The sequence below is a fragment of the Malus sylvestris genome, chromosome 16, assembly GCF_916048215.2.
Source record: "Malus sylvestris chromosome 16, drMalSylv7.2, whole genome shotgun sequence".
Lineage (NCBI taxonomy): Eukaryota > Viridiplantae > Streptophyta > Magnoliopsida > Rosales > Rosaceae > Malus > Malus sylvestris.
Window position 1 is genome coordinate 31,234,041 of NC_062275.1, and position 21,434 is coordinate 31,255,474.

The following is a 21,434-nucleotide window of genomic DNA, read 5'->3' on the forward strand; positions in this document are numbered from 1 at the left end:
ACTATTATAAGAAGGCATACACATTACAAATGTTTTGACTCTCAACCGCTTGAGATCTTTTGTCACACAAGTCATTCAGCAAATATTTAAAGAATAGGGAATTCGGACAACTTCTTCTAAGTCTTTTGCGTTCCTAGCACTGAAACATTTGGTCTACGCTGACCTACCCTTATACTACAACTCAGAGCTTCAACATGCGTAATTTGACACAAAGTATGTGATACTAAGTGTTACAACCAACATGGTTCACATATCAAAAGCATGGATCCCTTCATGCATAGCAAAACATTCATAAGCATCACTCATATCAATCAACATAAACATCATACATTCCAACACATTCATACATAAACATCATACATTCCAACACATCCATACATAAGCCAACCATGCTTCGAAAGGGTTCAACATACTTTGTGTCTTCGACACTTGCTACAATGTGCCTCGACACCTTACCCTTATTCTCACCAACCAGGTGATGAAATGTAAAGAAGGAACTCATCTTCATGCCACCAACCAGGTGATGAAATGTACAACCCGTACTCTAATATCATTTGGCAACTTGCCACTCATGCCACCAACCAGGTGAAGAATGAACTCATCTTCATGCCACCAACTAGGTGATGAAATGTACAACCCGTACTCTCGTTCATGCCACCAACCAGGTAATGAATGTACAACCCATACTTTAATATCATTTGGCAACTTGCCACTCATGCCACCAACCAGGTGAAGAAGAAACTTATCTTCGTGCCACCAACCAGGTGATGAAATGTACAACTCATACTCTCCTTCATGCCACTAACCAGGTGATGAAATGTACAACCCGTACTTTCCTTCATGCCACCAACCAGGTGATGAAATGTACAACCCGTACTCTAATATCATTTGGTAATTTACCACTCATGCCACCAACCAGGTGAAGAAAGAACTCATCTTCGTGCCACCAACCAGGTGATGAGATGTACAACCCGTACTTTCCTACATGCCGCCAACCAGGTGATGAAATGTACAACCCGTACTCTAATATCATTTGGCAACTTGCCACTCATGCCACCAACCACGTGAAGAAGGAACTCATCTTTGTGCCACCAACTAGGTGATGAAACGTACAACCCGTACTCTAACATCATTTGGCAACTTGCCACTCATGCCACCAACCAGGTGAATAAGGAACTCATCTCCGTGCCACCAACCACGTGATGAAATGTGATGAAAGGTGTGATGAAAGAACTCACCTTCGTACCACCAACCAAGTGATGAAAGCAACTTACCATTCATTCCACCAACCAGAAAATGAGTGGTACAACTTGTACATGTGAACTCCTAGCATTCACAAATAATCAAAAACCTTCAAGTTTTACAACTCAACTAGAGGAGCACTTATGCCCAACAAGAGTTATAATCACCAACAAAGTCTTATTGCAAGCCAACAATAACTTTAGTGCATGGCATACGAAGATCAAGCTATTCAGCCCTCTTGCATTTGCTTCAGACATTTCTCCTTTGTAACAATGCAAACACTACAACTCATAGAAAGCTTCACACACTCTTGATCAAGACAGTGTAAAGCAAAACCAATTTACGGTGCCAATAAGAGCTTCATCAATGGAGGGCAACCATAATTCTCAGAAGCTTCACACACTCTTGATCAAGACAGTGTGAAGCAAAACCAATTTATGATGCCAACAAAAGCTTCATTAATGGAGGGCAACTACAATTTTCAAACCTTCGAAGCAAATTCAATTTATATGGTTCATCGAAACCTTCGACTACTACAAGGTGTGGCTTGCATCACAATCTCTTGCTCAACAGTGTGGAAGCAAAATTTGTATATGTTGTCTCTCTCACATTTTCAAATTTCTAGTTTCCCAAAAAAAAAAAAAAAAATTAGGAAGTTCAACAAAGCTTCATCAATGGATGACAACTACAAATTCTCAAAAGCAATTTGTTTCAACTCTAGAGCAAAATCAAGATAGTGTGAAGCAAAATCAATTCATGGTACCCAACAAAAGCTTCAACTTCAGAGCTTCACCTACAAAAGCTTCACCCACAATAGCTTCACCCATAAAAGCTTCACCAACAAAAGCTTCACCCACCACAAAAGCTTCACCTACAAAAGCTTCACCCATAAAAGCTTCACCAACAAAAGCTTCACCAACAAAAGCTTCACTCACAAAAGCTTCCCCCACCACAAAAGTTTCACCCACAAAAACTTCACCCATAAAAGCTCTACCAACAAAAGCTTCACCCACCATAAAAGCTTCACCCACAAAAGCTTCACCTAGAAAAGCTTCACCTACAAAGCTTTAACACAAAAGCTTCACCTATAAAAGCTTCACACTATCTTGATCAAGATAGTGTGAAGCAAAATCAATTCATGGTACCCAACAAAGCTTCAACCTCAAAACTTCACCTACAAAGCTTCACCTATAAAGCTTAATATATATATATTTTTTTTTTCTTTTTTTGGAAATTCAAAAATTCAAAAATTCAAAAAAAAAAAATTGCCTCTCCTCTTCTTTGGGCCTAACAACTTTCATAACAAATATATATGAAGGAGGAGTTTTGGGCTACCACTTAGAAAGGAAAATGGTGAAGTTTTGTTACTTTGGAAACTTGACTACTAGCAAGACACCTCATTCGTCAACTTCCTCGACCAGAGACTTGGGGGACTCCTACCATATGCTACTACACATTGATACTCGGAAGTCTCACAACCACGCAGTGACTTGGATTTTTTCAAGTCTCCAACTGAGAAGTTTTCCTCACTCGGGAAATTAAGGGAGCACTACCTCAACTTACATGCTTCACTCACAAAGCTTCAACATACAACCTTTAACAAAAGGAAAAATTCAAAGAACTTAGTGAAGAAGGCCTTGGTGTATTTAACACAATACGTTAAAATGAAGCAAAACTTGTTTATTGATATCTCCGATAAGTTACAAATATGTACATACACATGAATCAAAATAAACAAACAAGAGGGAGCCTTCACAAAGGTTGCTCAGGAGAAGTCTCAGCAGTCGGCAAAGCCCCAGAAAAAGGAGGCACCAGAGGATGATTATTCGGAGCCTCGGTACCAGGTAGAACCCCAGAAGGAGGAGGCACCGAAGGTTGATCATTTGGAGCTTCATTACGTGGTACAACCCTAGAAGACGAAGGCAATAAATGCCTTTGGAACAAACCCACAAACCTTTGATGATTAAGTAAATCTGACCATCAGATTTTTGCAGCTGGTCGAGCTTCCTCTTCATGTTTGTAGCATAGTCATGTGCGAGCCTATGCAACTGTTTATTCTCATGCTTGAGCCCTCTGATCTCCTGTTTGAGACTTATCACTTCAGCCGCCAATGATTCAACTTGGCGGGTTCGAGCAAATAAGTGTTGGGCCATATTAGACACAGAACCTGCACACTGAACACTGAGAGCCAGAGAATCCTTAACAGCCAACTCATCAGACTGTTTGGAAAGTAGTCTGTTATCTTTGGGAGTGAGAAGGTTCCTGGCCACCATCGCAGCGGTTATATCATTCCATCATAGAGTCCCCAACGGTAAAAGGACCAGTAGGATAAGAAGGATGGGCACCATATGTTGTCTTGAGAAGGCATGGCTGCCTCTTCACCAAAGTTCAAGTCAAAATGACGGTCCGATGGGCCAGACATTCTCAGAAATGATGAAGGAGAAATAAGGTGCAATAAATCTCTGAAGTAAAGGAAAAAATCCTACAAGCAATAACTTTCTAAATGTACTTCTTGCACACAATTGGTGCCCTTATAAAAGAAAGGGCAACAGGGCCGTTGGTTCAAAAATCAAAGAGGCACCACTCTTCGGATTCCGAAGAGGCACCACTTTCCACACGCAACATCAGCTCATCGGGTACCTCAGATAACTTTACCAAAGATTTCTGACAAAGTTTAGACACATAAATTTTGAAGGTCTAGCTACCCTACTATTACTCACAAGGGTAAAGGAACAGCACCACTGCTTGATAACTGGAAAGTCCCTATGTGTGTCAACCTCCGTGCTCCGTGGCAAGGTAGACTGGCAAAAATGCCCAACCTTTACTCACATTCGAGAAAACACTTCTAACAAGATTCCTTGCTCAAAAATCGAAGAGGCACCGCTCTCCGAATCTCGAGAGCCAAACTCCCAACAAGATTACTTGCTCAAAAATTGAAGAGGCACATAGAGTTTGAATGACCACTCCAATCTCTTTGTGAACGTTAATTTGCTTGATATTCTTGCCTATAAGACACACCAAATGTAGGGACACTTTGCCTTGTGGTCCTCTCGGCATACTGCAACATTTGAGAAGTAAGATTCGCTATTTGAGCTTGAATGTTAGCAATTGCCATATCTTGCTTCTCTAGTACCTAAAATCAAAGAAAGAAAACTAAATCAAATATCAAAAGTAAAAGACACGAACAGAAATAAAGGGGGATTAGCAATTTTGCTAATCCCCGGCAACGGCGCCAAAATTTGATGTGAAAATTAAGTTGACACACAAATTAAACCCTATTGATGACAATTGTAGTAATGATGCAAGTAGGGATCGTTCTAGACCGGGGATTAATTAGGGATGCTAATCAACACAAATAAGACTCAAAAACACTAAACTAGACTCTATAGACTCAAAACTAACTCAAAACACTCAAAACAGCAAATAACAACCAAAAAGACTCAATTCTAGACCTAACAAGTGATTTGGACGAAAATAGAACTTCAAAGACTCAAAAGACTTAAAAGAAACAAGTTTTGACTCTAAAAACAAGACTTAAAAGTAAGGGGATTGGTTTTGACGAAATTGGACTTTAAAACATAAACTTTGAAAACAAACTTTAATGAAAACGATTTTGATGAAATAGAATGGTGAAAGGCTAGTTAGAAGGTTCCTTCTCCACACATGAAACATATGCATACGACTCGATTTCCAGTTACTCTTTCAACAAACCATGAATGACAATGCCCCAAATTAACTAGATTGCACCAATTAATTCTCAGATTTCCCTAGATTCATTGAATTGAATGGAATACGCATTACAACCAAATTATTCTTATCAAGGACCCTAACTATGGAATACGCATGATAGAGACACATATCAAAGATCATTAAGTTCAATGGAAATCATAAGCATTGACGAGGCATTCATAACTATGGGATACGCATGTTACTCTTGCCAAGGATTTACTTAACACAATCGTGACTAGCGACTTTTACTACTTATGAATATAAGTTAATAACGATTAGATGAAATTCCCTTATACTCTAGCGTCAAATTCATGCATGCGAACTAAGTATGCATCCTTAATTAACATACATAAACATGTTATCAATCAAATAGACAAGTAAACCACATTCACGATTCATGAAATCATAACTGGAGGTAATCAAGTCATATAAAACATATGATCATGGCTTTGAATTCCCCTCTAACTATAAAGAAATTAGTTCCTCATGTTCGCAAATAAACAAAAGATGAATAAATTTAAACATTAACATAAAGATAGAAAACACCTAGAATCGCTCCAACAATCCAAGCTCCTTGAATGGCATGCACGGCTCCAGATTCCTTCCTTCTTCTCCTTGCAAACTCACGGCACAATGAGGGGTTTTTGGGTGAATGATGTAGTGAAAATATGGTAAAGGGTGGTGAGTGAAAGGGTGCGGCATAGGCTTGTATTTATAGGCTGAAAATCCCCTCTCCTAGGTAGCCAAGGACAAGGTTTTAAAGGCCTAAACTGCATAGGATAATAACATACAATCCTATAAGGAAAACAAGTCAAAAACCCAAAAGGAATGGGAGATAATGTGCGGCACAAAGAGTGTGAAAGGATAAGGCTTCTAGAAACCAAAATCCCAAAGGAAATGGGTGAAAACTCACGGCAAAAGGATAGTTTCTAGAAAGAAATACAAGGCAGATTTTTAGACTTCTAGAAAGGCTCCTAGGCGCCATTTTTGTAGGATAAGATTAGGTCTTCTAGAAATCTGATTTTAAGCATCCTAATCTAGTTAGAAACCCTCCTAAGTGGCTGAAATGTGGATAGTTTAGGATTAGGATAAGATAGGATAGGATAAGGTTTGTTTGGATAAGATAAGCTAAGATAAGGTTATGGATAATGTTTTGGATAAGATCCTTATCTTGAGCTGATTCTTTGGCTTTAACTCTTCTTCTTCATATAGGAAACCTTGCTTGAGTAGGAAACTTCATTCGTCTAGGAATCCATCTTCAATTAGGACTCCTACATTGATTAGGAATCCTTCTTCATTTAGGAATCCTTCACTTTAAGCCCTTTCCTACTTCAACTAGGAAACTTTGTATCTTCAATTCTTCAAATTTGAAACACATTCCTAGCTTCATCAATCCTTCAAATTCGTCCATCCTTTGTGCTTCATGTGCATGAACTTCATTCTAGCCCAATTTTGCTCCAAAATGCTCCAAATTGCATCCTTTTGCTCACTTTGTCTCTAAAACCTGAAAACACATGAAAATAGCTTAAAAAGACTAACTTAACTACGAAAACACAACATAAATGCATAAGAACTAACTAACTAAGGCGCATAAATATGCTCCTATCAAATTCCCCCACACTTAGCTTTTGCTAGTCCTTGAGCAAAACAAAGAAACAAAACTAAACAAAACAAAATAATCAAAACATAACCTAAACCTTCCAATGTTTGCCTCAGGGATTCCCAATTCACATGACATATTAAAAATCATCATTCCCATAGATTTTAGTCATCTTCATACTTAAGCACATACTTAATCATAGTCACCACGTACTAGTTCACATTTAACCAATTAAAACATGATTTTGAATGTAGTAACATGCCTTAGAGAATTTGCTCAATTCCTTACTAGATATGCACTCAATTTTCACACAGATTTTCTAACTCCACACCCTGTACTAGTTATATGTGAGAAGATTGATGTAAATATGAAAACGAACGCTCACATATATGTATAACAAAAAAAGCATTTTCGGGAGTTAATAAGCATTTAGATATGATCTCATGAATGGAATGCTACCACTTAGATGCGAGAACCAAGGATATCATATGCTCATACCAATTCCAAACTCCACATATTGAAACACATAACAATCAAGATAGAAGCAAAGGGTTGTAACAGGGCTAAGGTATTGGCTAACAAAGAAAGGTAAGGATAAACAAACATTCTTAAAGAATAATAAGCAAAGTAATGAAATTGACACTTAGAATTCACTTTAGAGCGCAGAAATCAACTTTTAAACACAAGGTAGGATTCATGCAATACTTAGGGTCAAATTCAATTTTCTGGACCCTTTCTTCAACAACCAACACATGTGAGGTAATTCTCACTTCTTTTCAACTCTTTTTCCATTCTTTTCACACTTTTTTCTTCATTTTTTCTTTTTCTACGAATTTTGTTCCTTTTTTTTTTTTTTTTTTTTTTTTTTTTTTTTAACCCGTGCCCTTCTACTTCTTTTGGCACACAAAATTTCCCTTCCCCCACACTTATTTTTCTGCAAAATGTTGATCAAAAGGAATTCCCTCTAAGTCATGCTTTATTATCCTTTAAGAACAAGGGTATGGATAGTCCTAATCTAAGCTAGGTAAGGATAATGTGGCTAACAAAGAAAATGGCTAACTAAGGCTCAAAAGGGTAAACCTACAAAACAAATGCATGGTATGAAGGCTTTTTGGCTCTGGTGGTAACTACTAAACAACTTCATCTTGTTATATGTTATGCACTCAATTTTAAGCTTTGAATGAAACGGGCATGAGTTCTAGTATTTGGAACTAAAGTGATAAAATGCATTCTAAGTAGCAACCAAGCAAAGAATATTGAGATCATGCAACGACTTTAGAAAACAACAAATCACAGATTATTAACTCTCCAAATAAACGTTTAGGCTCAAGTCTCTCAGGGTTGTAGCGTTAGTTTGAGTTCCTTCCTTCAAGCATGTTACAAAAACTGATTTTTTTCCTTTGTGATTACATGTGAATTCATAAGTTATAACCACAACCAAGCATAAACCAAAGAGTAAATCAAACGTTCATCCATGTTTATAACTCTCTTTAACAGTCATACAATTAAAAACCGAATCCTCATCATTGTGTTGGAAGGTACCCTAAGACACAAACACACAAAAACAATTGTAAAACGACTTTTTTTTGGGTTTTTCAAAACTTTTTCGAATTTTTTCTTGAATTTTCGTATTTCCTGTTAAAGCCACATATAGACACATCAAAACATACTAAAAACACTCAGAAACAATGAAAAACAACCTTTGAAATGTTAGGTGGAAAATCCTACGAATTTTGCAACAAAAATACTTTGTTTACCCCCCCACACTTAAACCAAACATTGTCTTCAATGTTTCAAACATAGACACACACAAAAACAAGCAAACAACACAACTAGCAAACATGACAAATATGGCAAAATCAAAGCAATAAAGAGTAGGGTTTAGGAACGCAAATCTGATTATGATGCTGGAGCTTCCTAGGTCCTCTTTATTTGCATGGGTTGCCTCCCAAGAAGCGCTTGCTTTAACGTCTTCCAGCCGGACGATACCTCCCTTTAAACTCCCATAGGTCCCACAGCATGGATTTGATCTTTGAATGGGAGGTGATACTTGAAATGATCCGGTAATGGTTTAAATTCTAGAGTGGGTGCCTGAATCATTAACAACATATTAGTATAAAACAAAATTGAAATTTGAGTAGGTGGCTTACCTGTTTGCTCTGAAAAGAACTCAAGGACAAACACTACTTCTTTGAAAGTTTCTGGAATGTTGGACTTGGCCAGATTTAGTGGGAGGGTTGAGTCTTGTCCTGTATCATAAAATGCAACTTCTTTGGGGTTGGTTGTGCCAAGTACATCCTCTTTGATGAATTCTTGGTGTTCCCCAGCCACTTCCTTCTCTTGAATCCTTCTTCTTGGTGTACAATTTGCTTCAGGGAATTCAACACAATCTGGACCTTGTTTTGGTGTACCAAGAAGTGAGATATCACTTTGCACCTTGGGAAAGGCTTCCACGATGTCTTTTTCACTCTCTTCTTCCTTAGGAATCAAAAACCTACGAGGAAAAGGAACATCTAGTGGAATGGGGTAAGAAGCAATTGAATTTGGAACCACCTTACCTGAGTTGGACGGCATAGGGACTATAGGAGGTTGCGGCAAGGGTTGTTCTACCCTTGCCGTGGGTGTGTCTTCTTCCTCTTCCTCAATTAGTAGATGTTCGTCCTCCTCTTGGCTTTGTTTTGACGCCCTTGGTTCAGCTCCAACCTCCATGGCACTTCCCAAAGTGATGGCTTCAGTAATTTCAAAATCTTCCATTGAATTTACAATGTTTGTGTTGGAGAATTCACTTTGTTCTTGAATTTGTGCCATGAACTCCACAATCTGCCCAACTTGCTTCTCTAATTCATCCATCTTTTTGGCTTGATTTTGCATCCTTTTGGTTTGATTTTCTTGCCCCTGAGACAAATTGGTGAGTAACTTAAGAAGTGTATCATTATCCAAGGACGTACCTAAACTTGTTTGGGAAGATTGTGGGGGAGGTTGTGGTGGTGCATATGGCGTTGTATAGAACCCTTCATATGGCTGCCAATATTCTCCTTGTTGAGCCTCCTTGGCTTGATTTTGTGAGCCCTGCGCCAAAGAAATTAATTCCTCAAGAATTTGATTATAATCGATTGATGAACCTGAGTTTGGTTGGGCATATTGTATATGAGGTTGTGGTGGCTACGCATGACTTGAATAGAACTCCTCATATGGCTGCCAATATCCTTCGTGTTGAACTTGTTGAGATTCCCACCACATAGAGTTTGAATGACCACTCCAATCTCTTTGTGAACGTTGATTTGCTTGATATTCTTGCCTATAAGACACACCAAATGTAGGGACACTTTGCCTTGTGGTCCTTTCGGCATACTGCGACAATTGAGAAGTAAGATTCGCTATTTGAGCTTGAATGTTAGCAATTGCCATATTTTGCTTCTCTAGTACCTAAAATCAAAGAAAGAAAACTAAATCAAATATCAAAAGTAAAAGACACGAACAGAAATAAAGGGGGATTAGCAATTTTGCTAATCCCCGGCAACGGCGCCAAAATTTGATGTGAAAATTAAGTTGACACACAAATTAAACCCTATTGATGACAATTGTAGTAATGATGCAAGTAGGGATCGTTCTAGACCGGGGATTAACTAGGGATGCTAATCAACACAAATAAGACTCAAAAACACTAAACTAGACTATATAGACTCAAAACTAACTCAAAACACTCAAAACAGCAAATAACAACCAAAAAGACTCAATTCTAGACCTAACAAGTGATTTGGACGAAAATAGAACTTCAAAGACTCAAAAGACTTAAAAGAAACAAGTTTTGACTCTAAAAACAAGACTTAAAAGTAAGGGGATTGGTTTTGACGAAATTGGACTTTAAAACATAAACTTTGAAAACAAACTTTAATGAAAACGATTTTGATGAAATAGAATGGTGAAAGGCTAGTTAGAAGGTTCCTTCTCCACACATGAAACATATGCATACGACTCGATTTCCAGTTACTCTTTCAACAAACCATGAATGACAATGCCCCAAATTAACTAGATTGCACCAATTAATTCTCAGATTTCCCTAGATTCATTGAATTGAATGGAATACGCATTACAACCAAATTATTCTTATCAAGGACCCTAACTATGGAATACGCATGATAGAGACACATATCAAAGATCATTAAGTTCAATGGAAATCATAAGCATTGACGAGGCATTCATAACTATGGGATACGCATGTTACTCTTGCCAAGGATTTACTTAACACAATCGTGACTAGCGACTTTTACTACTTATGAATATAAGTTAATAACGATTAGATGAAATTCCCTTATACTCTAGCGTCAAATTCATGCATGCGAACTAAGTATGCATCCTTAATTAACATACATAAACATGTTATCAATCAAATAGACAAGTAAACCACATTCACGATTCATGAAATCATAACTGGAGGTAATCAAGTCATATAAAACATATGATCATGGCTTTGAATTCCCCTCTAACTATAAAGAAATTAGTTCCTCATGTTCGCAAATAAACAAAGATGAATAAATTTAAACATTAACATAAAGATAGAAAACACCTAGAATCGCTCCAACAATCCAAGCTCCTTGAATGGCATGCACGGCTCCAGATTCCTTCCTTCTTCTCCTTGCAAACTCACGGCACAATGAGGGGTTTTTGGGTGAATGATGTAGTGAAAATATGGTAAAGGGTGGTGAGTGAAAGGGTGCGGCATAGGCTTGTATTTATAGGCTGAAAATCCCCTCTCCTAGGTAGCCAAGGACAAGGTTTTAAAGGCCTAAACTGCATAGGATAATAACATACAATCCTATAAGGAAAACAAGTCAAAAACCCAAAAGGAATGGGAGATAATGTGCGGCACAAAGAGTGTGAAAGGATAAGGCTTCTAGAAACCAAAATCCCAAAGGAAATGGGTGAAAACTCACGGCAAAAGGATAGTTTCTAGAAAGAAATACAAGGCAGATTTTTAGACTTCTAGAAAGGCTCCTAGGCGCCATTTTTGTAGGATAAGATTAGGTCTTCTAGAAATCTGATTTTAAGCATCCTAATCTAGTTAGAAACCCTCCTAAGTGGCTGAAATGTGGATAGTTTAGGATTAGGATAAGATAGGATAGGATAAGGTTTGTTTGGATAAGATAAGCTAAGATAAGGTTATGGATAATGTTTTGGATAAGATCCTTATCTTGAGCTGATTCTTTGGCTTTAACTCTTCTTCTTCATATAAGAAACCTTGCTTGAGTAGGAAACTTCATTCGTCTAGGAATCCATCTTCAATTAGGACTCCTACATTGATTAGGAATCCTTCTTCATTTAGGAATCCTTCACTTTAAGCCCTTTCCTACTTCAACTAGGAAACTTTGTATCTTCAATTCTTCAAATTTGAAACACATTCCTAGCTTCATCAATCCTTCAAATTCGTCCATCCTTTGTGCTTCATGTGCATGAACTTCATTCTAGCCCAATTTTGCTCCAAAATGCTCCAAATTGCATCCTTTTACTCACTTTGTCTCTAAAACCTGAAAACACATGAAAATAGCTTAAAAAGACTAACTTAACTAAGAAAACACAACATAAATGCATAAGAACTAACTAACTAAGGCGCATAAATATGCTCCTATCACTGCTCCCACTACATTGCTATGACCAAGAAGGGTAAAGGAATAACATTACTACTTGTTGTTAGGGAAACTCTTATATATGTCGAACTTCATCCTCCATGGACAGGCAGACTTGCAAAAATGCTCAACGTTTCCTCATATCTGAGATGGCACTCCCAATGAAGCCTCTTGAAATACTCAGCTTTCTTCCCTTCAATAATACCTATGCAAACCAGCCACACCAGAGCAAGAGTATCTCATATCATCAGGGTCAAAAGCAAGAGTATCCCATATCATGCTTTTTCCCTGTCTTTTCCTTTGCCCTTGTTCTTACCTGCAAGACAAGGAGAAAGAGAGCAATCAGTCAGCACTTGGAATCAAGCTTCCAGTCAAGAACTGACTGCCTGGAACCCCTTGCCTGATTACTTACCTGGCATTGCTCTCGAGTACTCATCTTCAACATCTTATGCTTCCACAAAAGATACCACATCTGCCCGAGGAACAGATAGGGCAAGTGAGAAGGATACAAAGAAGCATGTGGAGACAAGTGCAACAGAACACGTGTCGTTTCATCTATCACTTTGTCAATAGCAAAAGTATCCCATATCATCAAGGTCGAACGCACTCTTAATTTGATGAACTTGTTTTGACCCTCAAATTCTTGAATCGGCCTTATACTCTAGAGGAAACCAGAAAACCCTCCAGCCCAGTTCAAGAAAAAGCCTGTGGAAAGTTACTTCTTCAAAAGCAAAAGTATCTCATATCATCTTTTCTCCATTTGCTTCTCCTTATCCTTGTTGCTGTTTACGACACGAGGAGAATGAGAACAATCAACCGGAAGCCGAAGTCGAACCTTCAATCCAGGTTGCTTGCTTGGAAGTCTGATTGCTTACCTTGTCTGTTACCTCCTTCGGCAAATCTCCTAGCTCGGCAACTTGGGGGACTCCTACTACATGGTTTGTATCACACTTGAACAAGCCTGAAACTAAAAGTAAGCTTCAAGTGAAATTGATACATTACCTTGTGCATCTCCACCGGTTAAAGATACCCCCTGGATGGAGGAAGAGTACTTCTAGAGAAGATGTCACGTCTACTTATGAGGCAGATAAGGCAAGTGAAGACGATACCACACTTCGATACTTAGAAGTTTCGTGATTACTCAGCGGCTTGGATCTTGCAATTCCCCAACCGATGAGCTTCCCTCACTAGGGAACTTAGGGGAGCACTATTTGTACCATACTTGACCAATCCCGAAACTATTAAACACCGGTCAACGTTATACCGTCAAGGACCCAGAAGAGTTTCCTTCCAACCAGGAGGCCAATCACAGCGCGACACATGTCGACATCAGAATCCAATCATAACGCGACACGTGTCAACATCAGAAGCCAATCACAACACGATACGTGTCAATGTCAGAATGAAACTAGAAACTCTCTTCTATAAATAGAGATCATTCTCTCACAATATTTCCTAATGTCATTTGTACTAAATCATTCACTTGTACTAAATCATTCACTTGTACTCACTAAAGGAGAGCTTGAACCTATGTACTTGTGTAAACCCTTCACAATTAATGAGAACTCCTCTACTCCGTGGACGTAGCCAATCTGGGTGAACCACTTACATCTTGTGTTTGCTTCCCTGTCTCTATCCATTTACATACTTATCCACACTAGTGACCGAAGCAATCTAGCGAATGTCACAAACTTAACACTTTCTGTTGTACCAAAGTCCTCACTGATTTTGTGCATCAACAAAATATATCACCAATTGGGCACCTCTTTGTCTTTTCACAATGAAGCGGAGTTTAAAGTTTGTCCGATAAGGTCGATATTTCCATGGAAATATAAAAAAAAGTCAGAGAAAGATATGGAAATTGGGGTTGAAGTCTAAACTTCACCTCATATCGAAGAAACTCTTGAGTTTAGGCTAAAATCGACATATATCGTCCATATTCCTAACTCATTTGTTAAATATTAGAGAAATGCTTGTATTTCGTCCAAACTAATATTTGACAATCCTTAAAGTTTCATTTTAAATTTCTATCATTTCCACCGAAAACAATTGATATTGATATTAGTATTCGATATATCTATGGATATTTTCACAAATTGACATATTGATATTTTCATCGATAGCGATATTTTAAAAATTGTGATCAAGTATCTTTAATTTATGAATAAAAATATGATATTAAAATTCCTAACATGAATGCTGCATATGTAGCTTGAGGGAGATGTTGCTTAGAGCTCAAAGAACGACAAACGCTTATCACTATCGTGCGGACCGTTTTGTTGATATTGAAATTAAAATGCAACATTTGGAGAATATGAAACTCATCCGGTACAATTGTAGTTTGTATTGTTTCAGATAATGGTATATATTTGATTTTTAAGGGTATTTAAAAAAAAAAATGTAGAAACTTTTACATGCAATTTCTCCAAAATAAATTTATAAATCTGCCACTGCGTTCTACAAACAAAAGTGATAGATTTGGGTTGTTAAGTCTCTCGATCTCTTGGGCAATGTATATACACATTTATTTTCATATATGATTCTTCTGCCAGGGACAGTTGCGCAATACATATGCTTTATTTTAACATAAGAAAAAAATACTTTTGTTTAATCGCCCTTAAATAATGTTTACACTCTGAATACATTTTTGGTAAGTAAAAATTGAATTTAATAGGCTAGTCCATTAGATTCAAAATATGTTGAAGTAAGAGACTACAAACGACTGCCAAATTAGAGGCCTCACTTGGTTGATTTAGTATATTTAGAACACTCTTCTTTATACTAGGCTCGTTTGGTATCGAATTTCTTATTCACGAAATTTGAATCGAAAAAATACCACTAGATACAAACATTCTATTAAATGGATTCAAATTTTATAAAGGGTAAATTAGTCAAAAGGAAATCCATTAAATGCTTAGATTAGTGGAGAAAAGAAGAATTCCTTAGGATCGAAGGTCATGAGATTCCCATGGTATCACATTCCTATGAGCAATCCTGAAGATGCCTGAAGAAATGGTAGAACTACAAAACAAACCTTAATTTTTATTTTGTTTTTTTATTTTTTTATTTTTTTTGGAAAATGATAATTCATTAACAAAACCAAAGATAGGTCCACATACGAAGTTAAGCACAAAGTAAAGACAGAGATCAACCACAACAACAACAACAACAACAAAGCCTTTTCCCACTAAGTGGGGTCGGCTATGAATCCTAGAACGCCATTACGCCCGGTTTTGTGTCATGTCTCCAGTTAGATCCAAAATCAAGTCTTTTCTTAGGGTCCCTTCCAAAGTTTTCCTAAGTCTTCCTCTACCCCTTCGGCCCTGAACCTCTGTCCCGTAGTCACATTTTCGAACCGGAGCGTCAGTAGGCTTTCTTTGCACATGTCCAAACCTCGGATATCCTCATTCCCAATCTTATCCTTTCTCGTGTGCCCATACATCCCACGAAGCATCCTCATCTCCGCTACACCCATTTTGTGTACGTGTTGATGCTTCACCGCCCAACATTCTGTGCCATACAACATCGTTGGCCTTATTGCCGTCCTATAAAATTTTCCCTTGAGCTTCAGTGGCCTACGACGGTCACACAACACGCCGGATGCACTCTTACACTTCATCCATCCAGCTTGTATTCTATGGTTGAGATCTCCATCTAATTCTCCGTTCTCTTGCAAGATAGATCCTAGGTAGCGAAAACGGTCACTTTTTGTGATCTTCGCTAGATTGCTCCGGTCATTAGTGTGGATAAGTATATAAATGGATAGAGATAGGAAAGCAAACACAAGAAGTACGTGGTTCACCCAGATTGGCTACGTCCACGGAATAGAGAAGTTCTCATTAATTGTGAAGGGTTTACACAAGTACATAGGTTCAAGCTCTTCTTTAGTGAGTACAAGTGAATGATTTAGTACAAATGACATTAGGAAATATTGTGGGAGAATGATCTCGTAACCACGAAACTTCTAAGTACTGGAGTGTGGTATCGTCTTGACTTTCCTTATCTGTCTCATAGGTAGATGTGGCATCTTCTCTGGAAGTACTCTTCCTCCATCCAGGGGTGGTCCTTTATCTGTAACTGGTGGAGATGCACAAGGTAATGTATCAATGTCACTTGAAGCTTACTTGTAGTTTCAGGCTTGGTCAAGCGCGATACAAACCATGTAGTAGGAGTCTCCCAAGTCGCCGAGCTAGGGGATCTGCTGAAATAGGTGACAGACAAGGTAAGCAATCAGAGCTCCGGCTGATTGTTCACATTCTCCCTATCTTGCAGGCAGCATGAAGGATAAAGAGAAGAAAAATGAGAAGAGATGATATAGGATACTTTTGCTTTTGAAGAAGTAACTTTCCACAGGCTTATTCTTGAACTGGGCTGGAGGGTTTTCTGGTTTCCTCCAGAGATAAGGCCGACTGAAGAATTTGAGGGTCAAAACAAGTCCATCAAATCTAGAGTACGTTCGACCCTGCTGATATGGGATACTTTTGCTTTTGACAGAGTAATGGATGTATCGGCACGTGTGCTGTTACGCTTGTCTCCACATGCTTCCTTGTATCCTTCTCACTTGCCCTATCTGTTCCTCAGGCAGATGCGGGATCTTCCCTGGAAGAATAAGGTGTTGAAGATGAGTACTCGAGAGCAATGTCAGGTAAGGGGTTCCAGGCAGTCAGTTCCTGGCTGGAAGCTTGATTCCAAGTGCTGACTGATTGCTCTCTTTCTCCTTGTCTTGCAGGTAAGAACAAGGCCAAAGGAAAAGACAGGGAAAAAGCATGATATGGGATACTCTTGCTTTTAACCCTGATGATATGAGATATTCTTGCTCTAGTATAGCTTGTTTACAGAGGTATTATCGGGGGGAAAGAAAGCTGAATATTTCGAAAGGCTTCGTTGGGAGTGCCCTCTCAGATAAGAGGAAGGGTTGAGCATTTTTGCAGGTCTTCCTGTCCGTTGGGGATAGAGGTCGACATATATAGGAGTCTCCCTAACATCAAGTAATAATGCTATTCCTTTACCCTACTTGGTCATAGCACGGTAGTGGGAGCTGCCAGCTTCACAAGTTTTAACTCTGTCAGAGCACTTTGAAAAAGTGGTCTGTGGTATCTGGAAAGCTGATGTTGCGTGTGAAGATTACAGACAAGCTTTATCCAAGGAGATCCAGCTCTTGAAGTTGGGAAAGTGGTGCCTCTTCGGTTTTCGAACAAGCAATCCTGTCGGGGATCTGGCTCTCGAGATTCGGAGAACGATGCCTCTTCGATTTTTGAGAAAGCAATCCTACTGGGGGTCTGGCTCTCGAGATTCGGAGAGCGGTGTCTTCGATTTTTGAGAAAGTAATCATGTTGGGAGTCTGGCTCTCGAGATTCGGAAGGCGGTGCCTCTTCGATTTTGGAGCAAACAATCTTGTTGGGAGTGTTTTCTCGAATGTGAGTAAAGGTTGGGCATGTTTGCTAGTCTACCTTGCCACGAAGCACAGAGGTTGACACACAGGGACTTTCCAATTATCCAGCAGTGGTACTGTTCCTTTACCCTCTCTTCGATTTTTGAGAAAGTAATCATGTTAGGAGTCTGGCTCTCGAGATTCGGAAGGCGGTGCCTCTTCGATTTTGGAGCAAGCAATCTTGTTGGGAGTGTTTTCTCGAATGTGAGTAAAGGTTGGGCATGTTTGCTAGTCTACCTTGCCACGAAGCACAGAGGTTGACACACAGGGACTTTCCAATTATCCAGCAGTGGTACTGTTCCTTTACCCTCTTCGATTTTTGAGAAAGTAATCATGTTGGGAGTCTGGCTCTCGAGATTCGGAGGGCGGTGCCTCTTCGATTTTGGAGCAAGCAATCTTGTTGGGAGTGTTTTCTCGAATGTGAGTAAAGGTTGGGCATGTTTGCTAGTCTACCTTGCCACGAAGCACAGAGGTTGACACACCGGGACTTTCCAATTATCCAGCAGTGGTACTGTTCCTTTACCCTTGTGGGTAATAATATGGTAGCTAGACCTTCAAAATTTATGTGTCTAAACTTTGTTAGTGTTGTTTCTTTGCTAATCTTTTACCCTTCTTGGTCAGAGCGATGTAGTGGGAGTTGCAAGCTTCACGTGTCTCAACTTTGTCAGAGAACTTTGGCAAAGTTATATGTGGTACCCATGAGCTACTGTTGCGTGTGGGAAGTGGGTGATTGAACAGTACGATTCATGTGCTTTCTACTTCGCCAGAAATCTTTGACAGAATGCCCATAATTTCCGCAAAGCTGAGTGTGCGTGTGACAGGTGCTGACAGGGCTGGAAAAGTAGGTGCCTCTTCGATTTCTGAGATCGGCCCTCGTGGTCTCTGAGCAGCCCAGCTTTTGAGAAAGCAAGCCTCTTCGATTTCTGAGATCGGTCTTCGTGGTCTTTGAGCAGCCCAGCTTTTGAGAAAACAAACGCCACTTTGATTTCTGAGATCGACCCTCGTGGTCTCTGAGCAGCCCAGCTTTTGAGAAAGCAAACGCCTCTTCGATTTCTGAGCAGGCGCCTCTTCGATTTCTGAAGCTTCATCGAGTGCAGATTTTTATAGGGGCAGACATTAAGTTCCAAAGCACACTTGAATATCCACCAGTAGAAGCTCCATTCTTGCACTTCTAAGATCTTGATTTGTCCGACCTCTTCTCTCTTCAACACCTTTGAAAATGTCTGGCCCCTCCGACCGTCGTTTTGACTTGAACCTTGTTGAAGAGGCAGCCCCGCCTTCTCCAGACAACATATGGCGCCCATCCTTCGTCTCCCCTACTGGTCCTCTTACCGTTGGGGATTCCATGATGAAAAATGATATGACCGCTGCGGTAGTGGCCAGGAACCTTCTCACTCCCAAAGATAACAGACTACTTTCCAAACGGTCTGATGAGTTGGCTGTTAAGGATTCTCTGGCTCTTAGTGTTCCGTGTGCAGGTTCTGTGTCTAATATGGCCCAACGCCTATTTGCTCGAACCTGCCAAGTTGAATCATTGGCGGCTGAAGTGATGAGTCTCAAACAGGAGATTAGAGGGCTCAAGCATGAGAATAAACAGTTGCACCGGCTCGCACATGACTATGCTATAAACATGAAGAGGAAGCTTGACCAGATGAAGGAATCTGATGGTCAGGTTTTAATTGATCATCAGAGATTTGTGGGTTTGTTCCAAAGGCATTTATTGCCTTCGTCTTCTGGGGCTGTACCGCGTAATGAAGCTCCAAATGATCAACCTCTGATGCCTCCTCCTTCTAGGGTTCTGTCCAGTACTGAGGCTCCGAATGATCCCCTTCCGGTGCCTTCTCTTTCTGGGGCTCTACCGACTGCTGAGACTTCTCCTAAGCAACCTTTGTGAAGGCTCCCTCTTGTTTGTTTATTTTGACTCAAGTATATGTACATATTTGTAACTTATCGGGGATATCAATAAATAAGCTTTCCTTCATTTCAACGTATTGTGTTAAATACACCAAAGCCTTCTTTGCTAAGTTCTTTGAATTTTCTTTTGTTGAAGCTTGTATGTTGAAGCTTTGTGAGTGGAGCATGTAGGTTGAGGTAGTGTTCCCTTAATTTCCTGAGTGAGGAAAACTTCTCGGTTGGAGACTTGGAAAATCCAAGTCACTGAGTGGGATCGGCTATATGAATCTTAGAACGCCATTGTGTTCTGTCCTGTGTCATGTCCTCCGTTAGATCCAAGTATTCTAAGTCTTTTCTTAGGGTCTCTTCCAAAGTTTTCCTAGGTCTTCCTCTACCCCTTCGGCCTTGAACCTCTGTCCCATAGTCGCATCTTCTAATCGGAGCGTCAGTAGGCCTTCTTTGCACATGTCCAAACCACCGTAACCGATTTTCTCTCATCTTTCCTTCAATTTCGGCTACTCCTACTTTACCCCGGATATCCTCATTCCTAATCTTATCCTTTCTCGTGTGCCCACACATCCAACGAAGCATCCTCATCTCCGCTACACCCATTTTGTGTACGTGTTGATGCTTCACCGCCCAACATTCTGTGCCATACAGCATCGCCGGCCTTATTGCCGTCCTATAAAATTTTCCCTTGAGCTTCAGTGGCATACGGCGGTCACACAACACGCCGGATGCACTCTTCCACTTCATCCATCCAGCTTGTATTCTATGGTTGAGATCTCCATCTAATTCTCCGTTCTTTTGCAAGATAGATCCTAGGTAACGAAAACGGTCGCTCTTTGGTATTTCTTGATCTCCGATCCTCACCCCTAACTCGTTTTGGCCTCCATTTGCACTGAACTTGCACTCCATATATTCTGTCTTTGATCGGCTTAGGCGAAGACCTTTAGATTCCAACACTTCTCTCCAAAGGTTAAGCTTTGCATTTACCCCTTCCTGAGTTTCATCTATCAACACTATATCGTCTGCGAAAAGCATACACCAAGGAATATCATCTTGAATATGTCCTGTTAACTCATCCATTACCAACGCAAAAAGGTAAGGACTTAAGGATGAGCCTTGATGTAATCCTACAGTTATGGGGAAGCTTTCGGTTTGTCCTTCATGAGTTCTTACGGCAGTCTTTGCTCCTTCATACATATCCTGTATAGCTTGGATATATGCTACTCGTACATACTCCTCTGCCGTAACAATTGCCGCCGCCACCATCGGCAACCGAAGAAGAGGCAAAGAACAAGGCTTCACAAGACAAGAGATCTGTAGAGATGAGGTTGGAGCTTCGCACACGAGTCAACCTATGTCAGTCTCAATCGATCAAAGAAAAGATCAGAATTGACCTTTGGTCCACCTAACCAACCACCGTAGACTGACTCAAAACGAGAAAAGATCAAAACCTCTTCGTCACCATGTCGGTCATTTTAGTTTTTTAAACTTATCCATGATGGCATGTTTACTAAACAAAAACGAGAAAAGTAAAAAATTGACAAAGATAGAAATGGGGGAAGTAAGAAAGGCCCCTGGTTGATATAATTCCTGATTCTTCCAGGCATTTGGTTACCGATTTCAACACGAAACTTACACAGTTTCATCTCAAATGAATCTTAAGCACATATCATAAGTTTAAATGCCTGTAAAAATAAAAATAAAAATACAAGAAAAAGGTGAAAAAAGCTGTACTGTCTTTTCTGTCCCTGTCTATCTGCTGGGCATGAGCTTCTATGTAAGAATGCCTATACAAGCCATCAGTTTGCATCAGACTCATCATCACCTGCACATCTAGCTAACTCAAATTCATTAACATAAAAATAATAAAAATAAACAGCATATAACGAGCAAAAATTAAAATAAA

At 39.5% G+C, this 21,434-nt stretch overlaps 1 protein-coding gene and 1 long non-coding RNA gene across 2 annotated transcripts; both read right to left on the reverse strand.

Annotated features, from left to right (window-relative positions):
* Window positions 1-5,346: 5,346 nt before the first annotated feature.
* Window positions 5,347-12,132, reverse strand: LOC126606725 (uncharacterized). Its single transcript, XR_007617345.1, has 2 exons — window positions 11,906-12,132; window positions 5,347-6,283 (listed from the first exon to the last, which is right to left on the reverse strand). It is a non-coding gene; the product is annotated as an uncharacterized LOC126606725 (long non-coding RNA).
* A 1,508-nt stretch (window positions 12,133-13,640) lies between these two features.
* On the reverse strand, window positions 13,641-21,319 carry LOC126607091 (uncharacterized). The gene is made up of 2 exons (XM_050274529.1): window positions 19,931-21,319; window positions 13,641-15,524 (listed from the first exon to the last, which is right to left on the reverse strand). Exons 1-2 carry the CDS (start codon window positions 20,792-20,794, stop codon window positions 15,417-15,419), a joined length of 972 nt encoding a protein of 323 aa, XP_050130486.1. The 5' UTR covers window positions 20,795-21,319; the 3' UTR covers window positions 13,641-15,416.
* Between the last annotated feature and the right edge of the window lie 115 nt (window positions 21,320-21,434).